Source organism: Copadichromis virginalis, linkage group LG15 (genome assembly GCF_057382275.1).
Source record: "Copadichromis virginalis isolate Kocher_CV1m ecotype Utaka linkage group LG15, C_Virginalis_male_GT1.1, whole genome shotgun sequence".
NCBI classification, from domain to species: Eukaryota; Metazoa; Chordata; class Actinopteri; order Cichliformes; family Cichlidae; genus Copadichromis; species Copadichromis virginalis.
In genome coordinates this window covers 32,859,417-32,876,634 of record NC_140632.1, presented here as the reverse complement: position 1 = coordinate 32,876,634, position 17,218 = coordinate 32,859,417, and the positions used below count along the sequence as shown (strand labels likewise).

The window sequence follows — 17,218 nt, the reverse complement described above, 5'->3', positions numbered from 1 at the left end:
GTCAATCACAGACCTCAGACTGCAGTGTCTCCACCCTGTCCTCCAGCTCTGCCCGGAGCTGCTGCTTCTCCTGCCTCAGACCCTCCAGGATCTCCTGCAGCTCGTCTCTCTCCTCGCTGACAGACGTCACTCTGCACAGCAGCTTCTCCATCTCCTCTGTGAAGGTCTGAGTGCTGAGCTCCTTCTCAGACAGCAGCCGTGCTCCTTCTGCTTCAGCCATTTTCAATGCATCGGTCAGAGTCCTTATCTGTAAAAGACACGATTGGCTTTTTCACTTAAATGAAATGTCATTGATATTTAAAGAAGCAAGATAAGACATGAACCTGCTGATTTAAAGAACACAGGCAGATCAATGACCCTGTCTTTCTGCACAAACAGCTCTCTTGCACTGAGGACACCCTAAAACTAAATGTCATTAACATGAGAAAATCCAAAAAGACTACAACAAGTCCATGAGACAGAAACGCAGCTAACGTTGCAGTACAACACCTCCCAGTGAAAACTAGGATCTACGGACGCTAGAAGACCGACTGAGAACCTCCTGAGGTCAGAAAGTATTGTATTGCTGTTAGCAGCGTGGAATAAGACAGGGACACGTTCGTCACCAGTATTATTCCTTACGGTCACATGGATGGTTGGAAGGACAGAAAGACATCAATCCAGTGGACAAGGTGAATACCAGCGAGTCTTACAGTAATAATCAAATACATGAAGTACAGTAGAAAGCTACTATTGGACTGCTACACCTGTATCAGTCCTGGGAGAATCACTACACTTATTATGTAGATGGATCAGTGAAACTAACAGTACGGAGTCTGAAAATCTGATGAAGCTAAAAAACACCAAAGATGTTGTTTTTCTATGAAGGAGCACATTTTCCTCATCACTGTGCATGTGTTGAATTTACTTCTTCATCACAGTTGATGTGGACAGTAATATAGGTCTATATAACACACATCACTGTGTAGAAAAGAGGCTTCATATTGTACCATAAAGACAGCCGCTATCAACATGCAATTGGCAAAGGACAGAAGGAAAAACTCCCTTTTAACAGGAAGAAACCTCCAGCAGAAGCAGGCTGAGCAAGGGGCGACCATCTGCTGCCACTTGTTTGGTGGTAAGGAAGAGAAGGAGAGAAGAAAAGCTGGAGCTGTCAATCAGACCTCAGACTGCAGCGTCTCCACCCTGTCCTCCAGCTCTGCTCGGAGCTGCTGCTTCTCCTGCGTCAGACCCTCCAGGATCTCCTGCAGCTCGTCTCTCTCCTCGCTGACAGACGTCACTCTGCACAGCAGCTGCTCCATCTCCTCGGTGGAGGTCTGAGTGCTGAGCTCCTTCTCAGGCAGCAGACTGTCTCTCTCTGCTCTCACGCTCTCCAGCTCCTCAGTCAGTCTCTGAATCTGTGCAGAAACACAAAGGTCAGTCCAAACTGTGACTTTAAACAGTGAAAGACATGAAAATGGTGGCTGAATGTAACAAAGGGATGCACACAGCAAAACTGCTGACTGTACACATGTTAGAATAAAGCAAGTATAGAAACTTAGTCCTGCCTGGTCTGTGAGCTCTTGTAACTGGAGGGTACTGCCTGCATCTTTGCCACTGTTCGGCCTGCTCTCCAGGTCTGCCTTTTCACTCTTCAGCAGGTTGATCTCATCTTGTAGGATTCTGATGTTCTCCTGAGAAACCCTCAGCTCCTCCTGGTTCTCAGTCATCTGAAAAGTTTTACCCACCATGACTATACAAGTCGACTCTGATAGTTTCAGCAATGCTACGGTTATTCCATACACAGAGAGAAGTATTTTTCTCTCACTGATGAATTCAAAAACTTCTGTAAAACATTGGCTAGAAATGCACGCGAGGACTCAACGCACGGAACAGGCCGTGTGTGACACTTGTAGGGAGGTGCAGGTTACAAATAAAGGGTTTTATTAATGGGTTTGTGGTTATGCCGTAGCTATGGTATAATTTCTTTCTTTGTACAAGATTCCTAGAATTTTTGCCACGAATAACTGATGTTTTAAGAAAAACCACATTAAAATTTCTTCTGTTAAGTTTTTTTTATATAATAGTTAATATGCCTTATTGATCACGATATTGCAGAGATTAAAACACTGGTTTGAATTGTTGAATGGACTGATTCTTATATAGCGCTTCTCTACTCTCACGGAGTACTCAAAGCGCTCAAGACAATATGCCTCATTCACCCAATCACACCCATTCTCACAAGCACTTTATCTACACTTAGTGCTTTTCTAACGACATTCATACTCCGATGGATGCATCGGAGAGCAAGTTGGGGTTAGTATCTTGCCCAAGGATACTTGACATGCAGACTGGAGGAGCCAGGGATCGAACCACCGACAGTAGGTGACCTGCTCTACATCCTGAGCTACAGCCACCCTGCGGTGTGTGCAAAGAGCAGGGACTTATCAACGCGAGCTTATGACCTGCGCTTACTGGGAATTCCTCGTTCATGGGAAATAATTGCAATCCTCAATCCGTATCACGAGTGGGGTTCAACGGGTTACCCACGCCTCTCGGCGAAGGGTAGACACATGCTGATCCACTCAGTGTGGCGCGCGTGCAGCCCCGGACATCTAAGGGCATCACAGACCAGTGATGCAGTTGGCTCTACTGCTCTGGTTTAAAATGGATCTCTTTAAATCTGATATCCCGTCACGATGTTAGAAATTCAAACTCGATAAAGATATCAGAGAACTCACTAAATTAAGGTTGGGCGATATGTAAAAATTTTCCAATTGACAATCGTCAGTCCGATAACCGTTGATAGGTGATATACTTGTGCAGGTGCAGACTTTTTGATAGGCGGAGCAACGTAACAATGTACAGGCTCATATATAACTGACTGACAACTGCTTAATAGGTTACTAGCTTAGTTTTACTGATCTCTAAAATTCCTCCTGAAGTGTTGACAAACGTCAACTACTTCATTAGTTAGTGAGGGGAGGAGCTCTGTGTCTGTGTGAACTTGTGTGTCAGCTAAAGGAGGCAAAGGCAACACAGTTGATTTCAATACTGCTGCAAATAGTGAATGACCACCACCACATCGTGGTAGAGGGGTATTCTAGTGATGCCAGGAGCAATCTCGTTGTGAGCATTGACGCTTGCAGCTTGGCATTTCTCTCCATGCCAGATATTCTTGGGCAAGACACCAACAAGAAGTTGCTATATGAATACATGTGGATATTAGATAGACAGCACTTAAGCATAGAAAGAAAAAAGTGCTTGTATGAATGAGGCAAGTTGTATGAAACGCTTCGAGTGCTCAGAGTAGAACAGCGCTACATAAGGACCAGTCCATTTAACATTTGCTGATGACATACCAAGTATGAATCTACTGAAACAAACAATATATCCAGTGAGATGCTGTAAGTCAAATGCAAACACAAAAGTAGTGCACGTTGATTTGACATAAAAGCAAATTGTTTTTATATAGCGCTTTTCTGTTTTATAGTGTAAGGTAAATACTCTACAATAATACAAAGAAAACAGAGAACCCCAACAATCACATGACCCCCTATGAGTGAGCGCTTTGGTGACAGCTCTGCTGGAGGTTTCTTCTATTTTAACATGAAGTAACCTCCAGCAGACCCAGGCCAGTAAAAACAATCTTCCATCCATCCATTCGCTTCCGCTTATCCTTTTCAGGGTCGCGGGGGGCGCTGGAGCCTATCCCAGCTGTCATAGGGCGAAAGGCGGGGTACACCCTGGACAGGTCGCCAGTCTGTCGCAGGGCTAACACACAGGGACAGACAACCATTCGCACTCACATTCACACCTAGTGACAATTTGGATTAATCAATTAACCTATCCCCACAAGCTGCATGTCTTTGGACGGTGGGAGGAAGCCGGAGTACCCGGAGAGAACCCACGCAAACACGGGGAGAACATGCAAACTCCACACAGAAAGACCCCGGCCTGATGGTGGAATTGAACTCAGGACCTTCTTGCTGTGCACGGTGGCACGGTGGTTAGCACTGTTGCCGCACAGCAAGAAGGTCCTGAGTAAAAACAATCTTTAAATTTAAAATTGATTTAAAATCCAACAATTAGGATCATGATGGTGATGGCATACAGGGCAAATATCATACTGTGTGCACTCATCAGAAAACCCAACCGGGCTAAAAAAATAAATACTGAAATTCTGATTTTGGTTAAGCTTTTACCATCTCCACCCTGTCCTCCAGCTCTGCCCGGAGCTGCTGCTTCTCCTGCCTCAGACCCTCCAGGATCTCCTGCAGCTCGTCTCTCTCCTCGCTGACAGACGTCACTCTGCACAGCAGCTGCTCCATCTCCTCGGTGGAGGTCTGAGTGCTGAGCTCCTTCTCAGACAGCAGACTGTCTCTCTCTGCTCTCACACTCTCCAGCTCCTCAGTCAGTCTCTGAATCTGTGCAGAAACACAAAGGTCAGTCCAAACTGTGACTTTAAACAGTGAAAGACATGAAAATGGTGGCTGAAAGTAACAAAGGGATGCACACAGTAAAACTGCTGACTGTACACATGTTAGAATAAAGCAAGTATAGAAAATTAGTCCTGCCTGGTCTGTGAGCTCTTGTAACTGGAGGGTACTGCCTGCATCTTTGCCACTGCTCGGTCTGCTCTCTGTCTGTTCCTTCTGAAGCAACAGGGCATCTCTCTCTGCTCGGGCGCTGTCAAGCTCCTCAGAGAGGTTCGTTAACTGTTAAAGGGAAGGTACCCAAATTATTGTTGTAGACAAAAGAGCAAATTTAAAAACTTCATTCATTAATGATGAATGTTATTCAATGTAAGTCACCTGATGTGTAAAGTCCACTTCCTTTTGCTCATAGAGTTGCACACGATCACACAGCTTTTGTTTCTGCTCCTTTAGCTCCTCTTGAAGACACTGAAGTAGACAGTTGGTCTCCTCGACCTGAAAGTAAGAAAACATGGACAATTACCTCCAAGGCACAGCAGGTATCCAGCTTAGTGAAACATGTTGCAGGGAACAAACCTGTAGTTTCAGCTGAGCCTGCGTTTCTTGACCAACTCTTTCGAGATCGCAGTTTTTATTTTGTTCTTTGAGCTGCTCTTGAAGGGAATGCATGAGACTTTGAGCCTCAGCAGCCTAAAAATAAAAGGGGAAAATAAGGTATTTGTTCAACAAATGAAAGACAAAATGTTTGACACTCCCAGTGTGACCAAAAACAAAACCCTCACCGTGACTGTACTACGCTGCAGATCACCCTCCAACTGGCTCTTCTCCTCTGTGACAGCCTGCAGAGCACCCTGCAGCTGCTCAATCGGGGAAAGGAAAGAGCAAGGTTTTTGTTTATTTCTTGCCCCCGAACAGGCAGGTTTGCATGCTGTTTGCTAAGTGACATTTTTCTTATTGTCAAAAAAATCTCAAGATAATGTTTCAGTCTACTGCTAAGCAAACACATGCCTGTGTTTAAAAAGGGGGTGGAATCAATAAATAAATGGACTGATTACAAACCATCTCCACCCTGTCCTCCAGCTCTGCCCGGAGCTGCTGCTTCTCCTGCCTCAGACCCTCCAGGATCTCCTGCAGCTCGTCTCTCTCCTCGCTGACAGACGTCACTCTGCACAGCAGCTTCTCCATCTCCTCGGTGGAGGTCTGAGTGCTGAGCTCCTTCTCAGACAGCAGACTGTCTCTCTCTACTCTCACACTCTCCAGCTCCTCAGTCAAAGCCTTTACCTGTCAGTGAAAACATAAATCTAAACAACCCCAACAAGCTCCACTTGCATTTTGAAGCACACAAAAGAGTTTCATCTGTGCATTCTGTAGTGCTGCAATGTGTCTCTTCCCATGTGCTTAATACTTTATTACTTAAAAGAGGCAGCAGTCACTGAAAAATTGACTTTTATAATTGGGTGTGGTTAGAGATGACATTAGATCGGCACGTCTTCCTGACCATGTATGCTACACAGAGAAAAGCACCCCGAAAGTCTTACATGTGTTTGCAGTTCCACCAGCTTATCATTGTGCTCACTGGGAAGCCCATCCAGCTTCAATATTTGTTCTTCTAGCTCTTTGATCTGCTTCTTTTGCTCGCAGTTTTGCCCCAGGGCCGTCCTCAGTTCCTCCTGATTCACAATCATCTGTAAAGAGAGAAAAAAAAAGTTTGCTTTGACACAAACCTGATAGAAGAACAGTAGCACGAAGGAAGAGTAGAAACAGCAACTTACCATTTCCACATTTTCCTGCAGGTCCGTCCTGAGCTGGTCTCTCTCAGCAGTGAGAGAAGCCAAGGTAGCGCTCAGCTTCTCCACATCCTCCGATTCCCTCTGAAAGGTCGTCATCAGGAGAGCCTCTTTCTCATCTCGCACACACTGCAGCTCCTGTGATAGCCTCAGCATCTGTCACATTTCCAGCTGTCACAACTCTGACTCGAGGACTCATTTAGAGTCCACACACTGAGCAACAAGCCTGAAATAACATATCACTTACCTTCTCCCCTAAATAAGACTCTTTCTGCTCATGAGCTTTCACGAGATCTGAATTCTTTTCTTTTTGTGTTTGAAGCTCATCCTGAACAGACGGTAGAACAACCTGCATCTCAGCAACCTGGAAAACAAGCAAACATCACGTAACAACTTATTCGTGTATCGCTTTTCACACATAAAAGTCACAAAGTTCAAGTACGACACAGTTCATATCCGAACAGATAAACATGTCAGCAGAAGGCCTCATAAAACGGAAAATTGTTTTTTTTCATGCTCATTAAGGTGAGGTTAGAGACAGCAGTCTAAGCAGAGGAGCCAGACCTCCCCCTACAACTTATGCAGGGTAGCACAGGTCAGATCAGGCCAGTCGAGAGATGGAACCTTTGCAGCGTGTCCTGGGTACACGCTGGGTTTCCTCTCAGTAGGACCCAGACCAGCTGAGGTGACATCCTTGTCACATGCCTGAAGTGCCTCAGCTGGTTTCTGTTGATGCGGAGAAGCAGCAGCTCTACTGAACTCCACCCCAGTGACTGAACTTCTCAACCCATCTCTAAGACCCCTGACAACATGGCCCCTGAGTTTACCGCGACCCACAAACGCCTCCACCGCAGTAAAGGGGCAATTCACAGAGACTCCAGTGTTATATGGTTGTCCTACATTTCTTACAGAAACACTGACCACTCTCTCACCTTGTCCACGTGTTCTTGCAGCTTCAACCTGAGCTCGTCTCTCTCTGCGGTCACAGATGTTACAGCAGAGAGCAGCTTCTCCGTCTCCTCTGCAAACCTCTGATCAGCAGTGCTCTGCTCGGACAGGAGCTCTGCTTTCTCAGCTCGCACACACCGAAGTTCTTCATTTAACTGGCTGATCTAAATAAATACATACAATTCTGTTTTTGTCATAGCTATACGAATCACAGTCTTCAAGACACTCACATGTGCAGTTGAATGATATCAGCTAAACTGTAAAACTGTATTATCGAATGATTTTAACTCTTTTTCTGTTGATGGGCTAATGGTTGCACATGTGCTCAGCTGTAATAAGAGCAGCTATCAGTGTCATACTTGTTCTTGAAGCTCTCTGCTAATCTCCTCCTCAGTGCTTCTGGAAGCTTCGCTGTCAGCAAGCTTCTCCTCCAAATCCTTGATCAGCTGCTGCACGTCGCTCAGTTTTCCTTCCAGAGCTCCTCGCTTCTGCTCACTTCCTTCAAGCTGAAGGAAAACATGACAACAGTTGTTTGGAAAGCCGTACGTATAAATGTTTTGTCTCTTCAGACATAACTGCACACACTCTGGAGGACTATTAAACTTGATATCATTTTAAGCCCGATCCAGAGATTTTTATCCTGGATGACTAAGCCGACACTTCCCTCAGCCTCACTGAAAGGCTTTCCCTTTGACTCATTATTATATCATATATATTATAGCATGCCTGTACTTCCCAATGTTTCCACCAAGTACACCAAACAAGTACCTGTCCTCACATTTGTCTCAGCAGCTGCAGCAAATGAAGAGCCTAGTAGCTGCTTCACTTTCTATTTGAATAACCTCTGGTGCTAGTTATGACCCTCTGCAAACGTGCTCATGCTCCCCTCCCCCCCAACTGGATGATGTCAGATTGGCTTTAGAGGATATTTGGGCCTCACCTGCTTTACCAAGGCGTCCACTTTATCTGGGAGAGTCTGACATACAGCCAGCTCATCTAGCTGAGCTCTCAAGGCCGTCTCCACTTGACGAGATGCCATCAACTCTTTATTTAGATTGGCAACAGTTCTCTCAAGCTCTATGCTGTCAATCAGATCTGGAGAAGGAGCAAATGTTACGAGGGGCAGGTTCATATGATGGGCTACAGTCTATAAATGCAACACGTGGAAACCTACTTTTAGGCACATTGCCATCTAGCAGAGTGGTGAGCTTTGTGTTCTCATCAAATGCGACATTCAGCTCCTTCTGGAGATCGCTCTGCATCTTTCTGTAACGCGACTTCTCCGTCTCCAGCTGAAAACGCAGACTCTTCACCTCCGCCTCCCTTTTCTCGTGGCTGGCAGTCAGAGTCACCTGGACGAGATCGTCAAGAAGCAGGAGATGCATTAATCGCTTACAGCTGCCATTGTTGGCTCACACTTCCTGGAATATTTTTAAAATGAGGATAGATGTGCTGCAAAAAATAATTTTTTGTCATTTTAGTGTTTGATTACGTACATTCGTCTCCTCCAAAGAAATGCTGCGACTGCGTAGGACAGCCCACTCCTTCCTTGTGTCTCTGCTCAGCAGCTCTGCATCATCCAGAGAGCGGCGAAGCTTCAGCACCTCCTGCACCAAGTCCTTACTGCCCTGAAACAAGAAAACATGAAACAGTTAGCTTGTGCCGTCGTTAGATTGCTGCTGCTTTCAGCACCCTGTCAGCGCTCAGATGGGACATGTTAGCCTGCTAAGACTGTAAGCAAGTGTAAGCAAGCACACTTTGCGTGAGAACAGCCTGGTTTATTCCAGGTTAATGACATAAACTGATATTAAGCACAAACACACACACACATCGGTAAGACTGCAGTGTTGGCCCATCTACTGCTCCAGACAGACGGATGCTCGGAGCATGAGGTGCTACTGGTTTCTAACATGTGACAGATGCACACTCCACAGTGTCACATCTACATGATGTTCCACGTCACGTGACTGAAATACTGGCCGTACCAGGTTCTCCATCTCATGTGCAAATTCTGTTTCCTTCTTCTTCAGCTGTTCAGTCAGAGTCTTGATTTCATTCTTTCAAAAGAAGAAACAAAAGCTTAAAGACAAATCAAATCAAAATGTTTCGGATCAATAAACTCTACACGTCCACTCATCTTACCTGGAGCTGCATACGCTGGAGTTCAGAGGACTCAACAGCTTTCTTCAAGCTTACAATTTCATTTTCTAACTCTTTCTGCAAGTTTCCAGAAGCAAAGTGAACATAGTGAGCTGAAAACATATTTGATAAACAGCTCTGTGAAACTTTGTTGTCAGTGGATCTGAGAAAGTTCTCCTCGTTACCTCGTTCTCCTTCCTGCACCCCTCTTCTAGAGATTTGAACTCGTCCATCTCCCTCTTCTCCTCTAGCTCCTGTAATACAGCAGCCTTCTCTGTCTCCAGACGCTCCATTTGCTCTATAAACATGCCCAGCTCTTGTTTCAGGTAGTCTCGCTCTGCAGCCACCAAGTCCTGTAACAGTATCATCCAGTTTAACACCGCTGTAGTTTCCACGTCAGACGACTGCACTGAGGGCTTTCAACACTCCAGTGTTAAGAAAGCTGAGAGTGAGTTTAGAGCAGTGTGCAGCATGGGCTTTGTTTGAAAATCCGTCTGCCCCTTTACAGAAAGCATAGGATATTTGCTGTAACTGCTCTAACCTCTTCACCTTACACTTACCTTCTCTGACGCCAAAGTTTCACAAAGCTGGATGGTCTCAGCAAACTCTTTTCTCATCTGAAAAACAGAAGATTAAGACAAGTGATGATAATGTGACGCTTGGCAGACAGAGCCCGAGTCAAACACAGCATACCTGTTCATTTGTCTCAGTGTCCACGTCACTGTGTTCTCCCAGTTGTTTCTCCAAGTCCATCACTCTCAGCTCCAACGTGTCAGCTTTCTGTGTGGCCTCCAGCCTCTGCTGAGCTTCAGTGTGCAGCAGCGCTTCCAGCGCTGCTCTCCTCTGTTCTCCAGTCTGCACTTTTTCCAGTGCTTCCTGTCTATGTTGCACCTCCGTTTCCAGCTCCAGCTGCAGCTCTGCCACTCTGCCCTTTAACACATCTAAATTTGACAGGGCCGTCTCTTTCTCCTGACTCTCCTGTTCCAGCTGCATCTCCAGACTGGACACTTTGCCTGAAAGTTCTTGCAGACAATCAGGAGACATGAAGTCTCTGGGACTGTAAAAAAAAAAAAAAAAGCAACCGGGACATGTTTATGTTACACACCAGCACACAGTGATGGCGCATGATGCGACGACTCCAGCGGCACTTGAAATATTAGGGAACAGCTTTATTAAGTGACCGGCGCATTCCGGCTTGTGGCCTTAATCAGGGTCCAGGTGGACCTCCCCCTTTTAATGTTCCTGTACTTACTTTATATTAGCTTATTTGCATTTTGTGTGTAATTTTGAGTATGTGTTACTTTAAGACGTAGAAAGGAGAATGATGTGAAGGAGTCTTCACATCATCAGATCTTTCTCTTCTCCGTGCACCTTAGAAGTAGGTGAAGAAAAATGTGTTGCCATCTATTTGATGAACAACACAAATGTTTGGGGCTGGGGTGACACAGATCTGTCAGACCTCTCAAAGTCATGCAGTTGGTAGACTGGACTTTACAGTGTCCTTCTTCATGGACCACATGAGCTCAAACACATTCCAGTGAAGACCACAGACATCATAAACCTCTGACACTAGGAAATGGATACGCCAATTTTTTCAACAGTCTAACTCAGACCCAGAGTCCTGCTAAACTCTCAGGAGGTAGAGCAGGTCATCTACTGCCTGGAAAGGTTGGTGGTTCAATCCCTGGCTCCCCGATGCATCCATCAGAGTATGAATGTGTGGGAATGTTAGCACTTAAAATGCATTGGGTGAACGTGGCATGTTGTATAAACCGGAGAGTTAAAAGTGCTAAATAAGAATCAGTCCACTTACACCACTCTGCACCTCACCCTCTCTACAGTGATTCTGAGAAGTAAATTTGCTGCAGCTTAAGAAAACACCAGAAAAAAAAAAAAAAAAAAAAAAAAAAGAGTCAAGAGTCATTGCTGCTACCATGGAAACGGTTTACTGACTTGTCAAAGCCCTTTAACAATTCAGAAGATTGCCCATTAAGCAACCAACAGACTAACAGTTCAAAAAAAGTCAGGTGAAAGAAGCAACGAACACTCACACAACGAAGTTCAGCTGGTGAGCACAAAAAACCTTTTTCCTTTTAAAGGACACAATAGGAATACCAGCACCCACTCATAAGCAACACATTTGACTCAACAACAACATTCCTTTACTACTTTTTCATTTGGCAACAGTCAGTAGCACAGGGGAATACATGGACCCCACAGAGGTTTCACAGATAGTCTGACTCCTCCAGGTTGGCACATCAATACACGTCACTGCCTGAACAGCTGCTGTGTCTCCCAGCACAATCTCAAGAAGACAGGCCGTAGAAGGCCCCTAACCCATCACGATACAATGCAGCAGTACAGACCAAGGGAGCATTTTTCCTCATTTCAAGTGGGTAAAGTGAATTCTGGACGACTGAGGGTAACCCACAGGCACGTTCGATAATAAATACAAATAAATGATTGGTGTCTGATATGGCTTTTAAGTTTGAGAATACGAGGCTTCATTGGTGACAGAACTGCTCAGACACGTACCTGTCTCCCAAGCTACGAACAGTCACAGAGCTTCGACTCATTTCCATTTCATCTGACGGCTCATCTGGAATTCCCCAGTTGGAGTCAAAGTCCTCATCGTCTGTTAAAATAGAGCAAGAATATGAAAAAAATAAAAATAACACCCCAGCAAAATTCCATCGTGGCATGAATATTCATCCTTTGTGCTCCTCGTTACCTTCACCCAGCTCCATCAGGCAGGAGAAATCTGACTGAGTTCTCTTCTGAGTGAAAGATTCTGCAAAGCTGAGATCAGAGAAACTCCCCACACAGCCAGATGGATGGCCAAGTTTTACCATCTTTCCTCCCCAGGTAACCCTGCGGCTTGGAATCTTGATAAAGAACACATGTTGTGATTAAAGCGAACATACAGAGAACTGCAGCTCATGGTTCAGCACAGTTACCTTCTGGACTGGGACCAGATTTGAGCTTGTCACAAGGAGATTGGCCAGATTTCTCTTCAGGCCCTCTTTTTCTCTCTGCAGCTGATCCTTCTCTTGGAGCAGCTGGGAGAGAACCTCCTTCTCTGTCACAGTGGTCTGCGTGACTGAAGAAACCTGCATGAGATGTGCATGGGTCAGTGTGTGCAGATCAGTGCTGCTGGAGGAAGAAGAGGAAAAGTGGAGACACTTGCCTCATGAAGTCGTCGCTTGAGTTCTGCAATTTCATTGCGATACCTTTTGAGCAGAGCCCCATCATCTGACACCTCTGTTACGTGAGGGTCGTTCTTCATTTTCTTTGCTGTGCTTGCAAACTATTGCAAAGAAGTCACAGCAGGTGGGTTAAAGTGTTTAGCAGTTTATGTTCTCAGTGGTTCACACGTCAAAGCTTCAGCTAACTTTTATTTCACACAAACTTTATCATCTGTGTAAGACAATAAAGTTTGTACTACACAATTTCTCGTCTGAAAGCATTTTTCAAATGGATTACATAACAGTCAGTCATGTTCTCCCTACCTGTAGAGTGCTGAGGGTCTCATCCAGAGTGACCGGGGTGATGGTGCAGATAATGACAGTTTTAGCATTCCCACCCAACGAGTTCTGCAGGATGCGGGTCAGTTTACTGTCTCTGTAGTTGGTGAAACCCCTGAAGAGAAAATATTTAGGTAATATCTGCACTTTCCATTTAGTGTTCAACACAAATACACACTTAATTTTTGTTGTGGCTGAAATCGTGCTCTCTAAAGGCTTCTTTGGCCCTTTGAAAAAAATTGGACTGGGAGCACATCCTTTGGTTAGATGAGACAAAACTACAGCTCATTGCTCACAGAGACGCCGCTTATATTTGAAAATGATTTCAGTACTTTGACCATGGCCAGATGAGCTGGTCAGAGTACTTCATTCGTTTTTCTAGGTTTTACAAAGAAAGATCTCAAAAGGAAATATTCAGTGAGAAGCAGTTTTCCGACTGGTTGCCACTGGTTTAAAAACTCAAAGTAAAAATGGACAATAGAAGATTGGAAAAACATTGCCTGATTTCTGCTGCAATACCGAATGCCATATTCAATTCAGTTTTATTTGTATAGGACCAAATCAACAACTGCTACAAGGCTCTTTATATTGCAAGTCAGAGACCCTACAATAAAAAAGAGAAAAAGGCAGCAATCAGACAACCCTCTAAGAGCAAGCACTTTGGCGACAGTGGGATGGAAAAACTCCCTTTTAACAGCAAGAAACCTCCATCAGAACCAGGCTCAGGGAGGGGAGGCCATCTGCTAGTGGGGGGGGGCTGGGAGTACACAGTATGAAAACATAACACTTGGGCACCATCTAAACACCACTGCCTAGTTGAGTATTGTTGTTGAGTGTGGCTGCTTCAAGAAGGATCTCAAACCATTAAAATACTCTGGAAATGCTACAAACTCATCTCACGCATAACCATCCTGAGATAAGGTAACAAACTTGCATTAAATCGGCTCAACCAAAGAACCATCCAACACGGGACAACTTATCTTGACAAAGCTACCACAAGCTAATGGTTCAGTCACATTTTCAATATGAATGAAATAAGATAACTCTGTTATTGGAAAAAATAGGAAATAATTTGCAGTTGACAACATTGTACTGTGAGGGAAGGACAGTACTGTTACAATATCATATTTGCAGGGTGTGTGGCGTTTCCCACATCGAGTACCAAACGTCAGCTCAATTATTTACTTACTTCTGGTTTTCGTCGGTCAGTTTCTTTATCACTTGGCCGAGCGTGAACAAGCTGCGGTTTATATTACAGCCTTCTTTGAAACGTGTACCTAGGACACAGAACATAAAGCAGAAAACTGGATTGCTCAAAAATGTGTAGACTGCAGCATACACTTGCAAGGTTACCCCAAAATGATATCCAACCATATTCAACAAACAAAAAATGCTGGATTTAAATCCACATTACCTTCAGCTCCAGTTTGACTTGCTCTCTCAGATCCGGCCAGATCCACTAAATTCTGCAAGATGAAGCAAAACCGTTAGCTACCAAACAAAGGAAAGAAGACAAACCAGGCCAACAATGAAAGAGAGGTAGCCTACCAAATGAGACACAATGATGGCTCCATCACTACTTTCACCTGATGCTGGGTCGCTCCTTTCCCGGCTCTCCAGGATCTAAGAAAAAGTCCATTGTGAGAAATGCATTTCCATAGACTCCCACATGACTGTAGCTATATGCTTCTTACCATCCGGAAAATAGTGTGCGATCGGCTGCTCCGCTGGTTCATTTTTGTCTTGCCATAATGTCGGTTCTCTGGAGAGGGACGGTACAGAAAATGTATTGCTTGTTATGGCCTGTACTAAGAAGAAAAAAAAAAAAAACTCTTGGAATTCATCGCATGTCTTACTTTCTCCTTTCCGAATCCATGCTAGGACTTGTGCAGGAGATGTAACCAACTCTTCAGTCAAATCAGCCACATAGATGTTTTTCTGCAAACAGTAATCATTAACATACAAAGCTCATGTAAAACAGCACACTACACTTCATAGCATTACAGCACTCCTAGAGTCTGAGACACGTCACTGCTAGCGATTTGGAATTAACACAGAAATGCTGAGAACCAAACCTCTAAGTAGCGTTCTGAATCTAGTCATCTAAATGATCAACCTACATTGATTTGTTCTCTGACTTCTAGAGGTTTTCTTTTCCAGCTGTCGACAAGCAGGTCCGTCACAGTCTCGTTGTAGATCTCCATGTAGGACACTCTGAGAAGGAACTCCTTCTTGGGAAACTTGGGTTGAAAGAGAAGTGACCCTTTAGGATGAAAAGAGACTGATACCAACCGCAACAAATTTCGAACATGTGTCACCATTCTTACATTCTTAATGCTTTGAAAGACATCCTCCACAGCTTGAGGTATCACTCCGGGGGTGCGACTGGTCCCCATCATGGTGAAGGTCTTTCCAGAAGAAGTTTGCCCGTAAGCAAATATGGTTCCTGTACAGCAAACACAGAAAGTAAGAGAAGAAACCATGCCACCCAACGAGGGATCAAACATCGTTTCCTGCACATACCATTGTATCCCTCGACAGTGGAAACAACCAGAGGCTTTGCAATGCCATTGTACAGCTGACTGGTCGTTTCATCAGCGGCAAACACTCGGTCTGTTAACAGAGAAAGGTTAGTGTTCGCATTCCCATTACTGTGAAACAAAACCAAAATAAATCGCTGATTTTTTCTGTATGTTTGAATACAGACCAAAGCTGAAGCTCTTGGTGGAATTTCCATCATCAATCTGGTGAATTGATTTCTCGTCAGCTTTCCAGAAAATCTGGACAGGCTCCGCATTCTCGGATGCACTCTCTTCCCTGAACAAAGACACACATTCCACACACATAAGCACAAACAGTGAGATGCTTTCTTAACAACAGGTTACTATTGCTCTGCACTGACAAACCTGTTGTTGCTTTCAATCAGCAAGGCAAGCATTATCTTAAAGAAAATCAGGATCGCTTCATGTTGTAGTGGTCAACACATTTGTCTTACATCGACAGTTTGCGTCTGGGAGTAAACAAACCCAGCCTCAGGGGTCACAAGCTGATCTACTGCTAGTGTCAGTCTGGAGCCCAGGTAAGTGACAGGGCTGAGGCAAGAGGTGCATTGAGGGTTGTGCAGAACCCATTGCCAAGAGTATTTGCTGTCTTTTGTCTAAACTGTGCATCTGTCACATAACCAATGTTAGTCAAGTGTGATTTAACCACCTGTTGTCTACTTTTAAATCAGCAAAGGGAACAGGCTGGGAGCAAACAGGCATTTTTACAATGACGGAGAACTCTCACTTCACTGCGGATGATATGAAAACCACCCTGATCCTTCTGAGCATCCCAAAGTTGGCACTCCTTGAATCAGCTCACAGCCAGCTGTTCCAGTGTTGTGGCAAAAAGCGATTGTGGGAATTAAACTATTTTAAAACACTTGTTGACCTATAATCTGTCAAAAATACATCAAACGTATTTTGAGTCAGACAAGATCAATCAATATTTGGCAAGTGTCTTTTACATATCTTTTATTTACCCGGGTAAAACATGTCACTGACATTAAAAATACGTTTTTCAAGAGAGATTTAATCTGGCCAAGAGGGCAGCAGAAATTGTAAGAAATATTACATCACATTTCTATAAGCATATTTTAGTGAGCAAAAAAAGACTTGATTATAATGTGGGTACAACGAAGCCCAGTCATAGAGATGAAAAACAGCTCGTTTCTTTACTTTATATATAATCCATTCAGAAATCCTGTTCACTACAGTCTATTTTCTGATATGATGTAAAGATATTACACAAAACAACACACAGCAACATCGGAAATCACTTTTTAGCCCCGGTAACGCAGTCTGCTAGCTGCCTCGCACTCGTTTTCAGCTCAGAAACCTTTTTCCTTTTTTCGTGCTTGATAGTGGTATAGTGGTATGACATGTCTGTTCTGGTCGGGACACCGTGGAAACAAAGAACACTTTTTTTTCCTGGTTCTGTGAAACTTCATTAAAGAGACGCGACGTTTACTTGCCTTAACTGCTAACACTTTAGCGCCAGAGCCGACTCTGAGGTTGAAATAACTGACGAGCTCAAAATGCTACCGGGGCAATGTCAACAGTTAACGGGAATTTTTAACGCGGCGGCAGCGCCGCCGTCCAGGCTCACCTCGCAATAAGCGGACGGACTCGAACGCAGACTTTTACCGCTGACTCCTCTGTCATCTTCGCTCCTTCGGTCTATCTCCAAAAACAACACAAAATGCGAGCAGGAAGACCAACGCGCTTTTCTCAGTTTGAATTTTTGCTCCTGACGTTTGATTGGCCAACATCTCCGCGTGGACTGGACCATTTGTGTTTGTGAAACGAGGACGATAAATGATCGGCTTAGGTTTTGGTTAATGCTGTGCTTCTACAAATCCATC

The 17,218-nt window shown here is 44.5% G+C and overlaps 1 protein-coding gene across 1 annotated transcript in view; it reads right to left on the bottom strand.

The window, feature by feature from the left end:
* The window catches only part of cenpe (centromere protein E), a 28,188-nt gene extending 11,099 nt beyond the window's left edge, over nucleotides 1–17,089 (bottom strand). Inside the window, exons 1-37 of the mRNA XM_085432947.1 lie at nucleotides 16,963–17,089; nucleotides 15,521–15,630; nucleotides 15,337–15,426; nucleotides 15,141–15,259; nucleotides 14,934–15,053; nucleotides 14,670–14,751; nucleotides 14,508–14,575; nucleotides 14,362–14,436; nucleotides 14,228–14,279; nucleotides 14,003–14,090; nucleotides 12,799–12,928; nucleotides 12,477–12,596; nucleotides 12,247–12,399; nucleotides 12,021–12,174; nucleotides 11,825–11,924; nucleotides 9,983–10,346; nucleotides 9,850–9,906; nucleotides 9,475–9,642; nucleotides 9,293–9,367; nucleotides 9,136–9,207; nucleotides 8,647–8,778; nucleotides 8,325–8,502; nucleotides 8,091–8,245; nucleotides 7,510–7,656; nucleotides 7,135–7,314; nucleotides 6,450–6,566; nucleotides 6,188–6,358; nucleotides 5,954–6,100; nucleotides 5,475–5,696; nucleotides 5,198–5,272; nucleotides 4,992–5,105; nucleotides 4,794–4,910; nucleotides 4,557–4,697; nucleotides 4,185–4,406; nucleotides 1,548–1,709; nucleotides 1,164–1,397; nucleotides 14–247 (exon numbers count right to left, since the gene is read on the bottom strand). Coding sequence (XP_085289073.1) covers nucleotides 14–247; nucleotides 1,164–1,397; nucleotides 1,548–1,709; nucleotides 4,185–4,406; nucleotides 4,557–4,697; nucleotides 4,794–4,910; nucleotides 4,992–5,105; nucleotides 5,198–5,272; nucleotides 5,475–5,696; nucleotides 5,954–6,100; nucleotides 6,188–6,358; nucleotides 6,450–6,566; nucleotides 7,135–7,314; nucleotides 7,510–7,656; nucleotides 8,091–8,245; nucleotides 8,325–8,502; nucleotides 8,647–8,778; nucleotides 9,136–9,207; nucleotides 9,293–9,367; nucleotides 9,475–9,642; nucleotides 9,850–9,906; nucleotides 9,983–10,346; nucleotides 11,825–11,924; nucleotides 12,021–12,174; nucleotides 12,247–12,399; nucleotides 12,477–12,596; nucleotides 12,799–12,928; nucleotides 14,003–14,090; nucleotides 14,228–14,279; nucleotides 14,362–14,436; nucleotides 14,508–14,575; nucleotides 14,670–14,751; nucleotides 14,934–15,053; nucleotides 15,141–15,259; nucleotides 15,337–15,426; nucleotides 15,521–15,630; nucleotides 16,963–17,018 — 5,001 coding nt within the window. The 5' untranslated portion in view covers nucleotides 17,019–17,089. The remainder of the gene's footprint in view (nucleotides 1–13; nucleotides 248–1,163; nucleotides 1,398–1,547; nucleotides 1,710–4,184; nucleotides 4,407–4,556; nucleotides 4,698–4,793; nucleotides 4,911–4,991; nucleotides 5,106–5,197; nucleotides 5,273–5,474; nucleotides 5,697–5,953; nucleotides 6,101–6,187; nucleotides 6,359–6,449; nucleotides 6,567–7,134; nucleotides 7,315–7,509; nucleotides 7,657–8,090; nucleotides 8,246–8,324; nucleotides 8,503–8,646; nucleotides 8,779–9,135; nucleotides 9,208–9,292; nucleotides 9,368–9,474; nucleotides 9,643–9,849; nucleotides 9,907–9,982; nucleotides 10,347–11,824; nucleotides 11,925–12,020; nucleotides 12,175–12,246; nucleotides 12,400–12,476; nucleotides 12,597–12,798; nucleotides 12,929–14,002; nucleotides 14,091–14,227; nucleotides 14,280–14,361; nucleotides 14,437–14,507; nucleotides 14,576–14,669; nucleotides 14,752–14,933; nucleotides 15,054–15,140; nucleotides 15,260–15,336; nucleotides 15,427–15,520; nucleotides 15,631–16,962) is intronic.
* Between the last annotated feature and the right edge of the window lie 129 nt (nucleotides 17,090–17,218).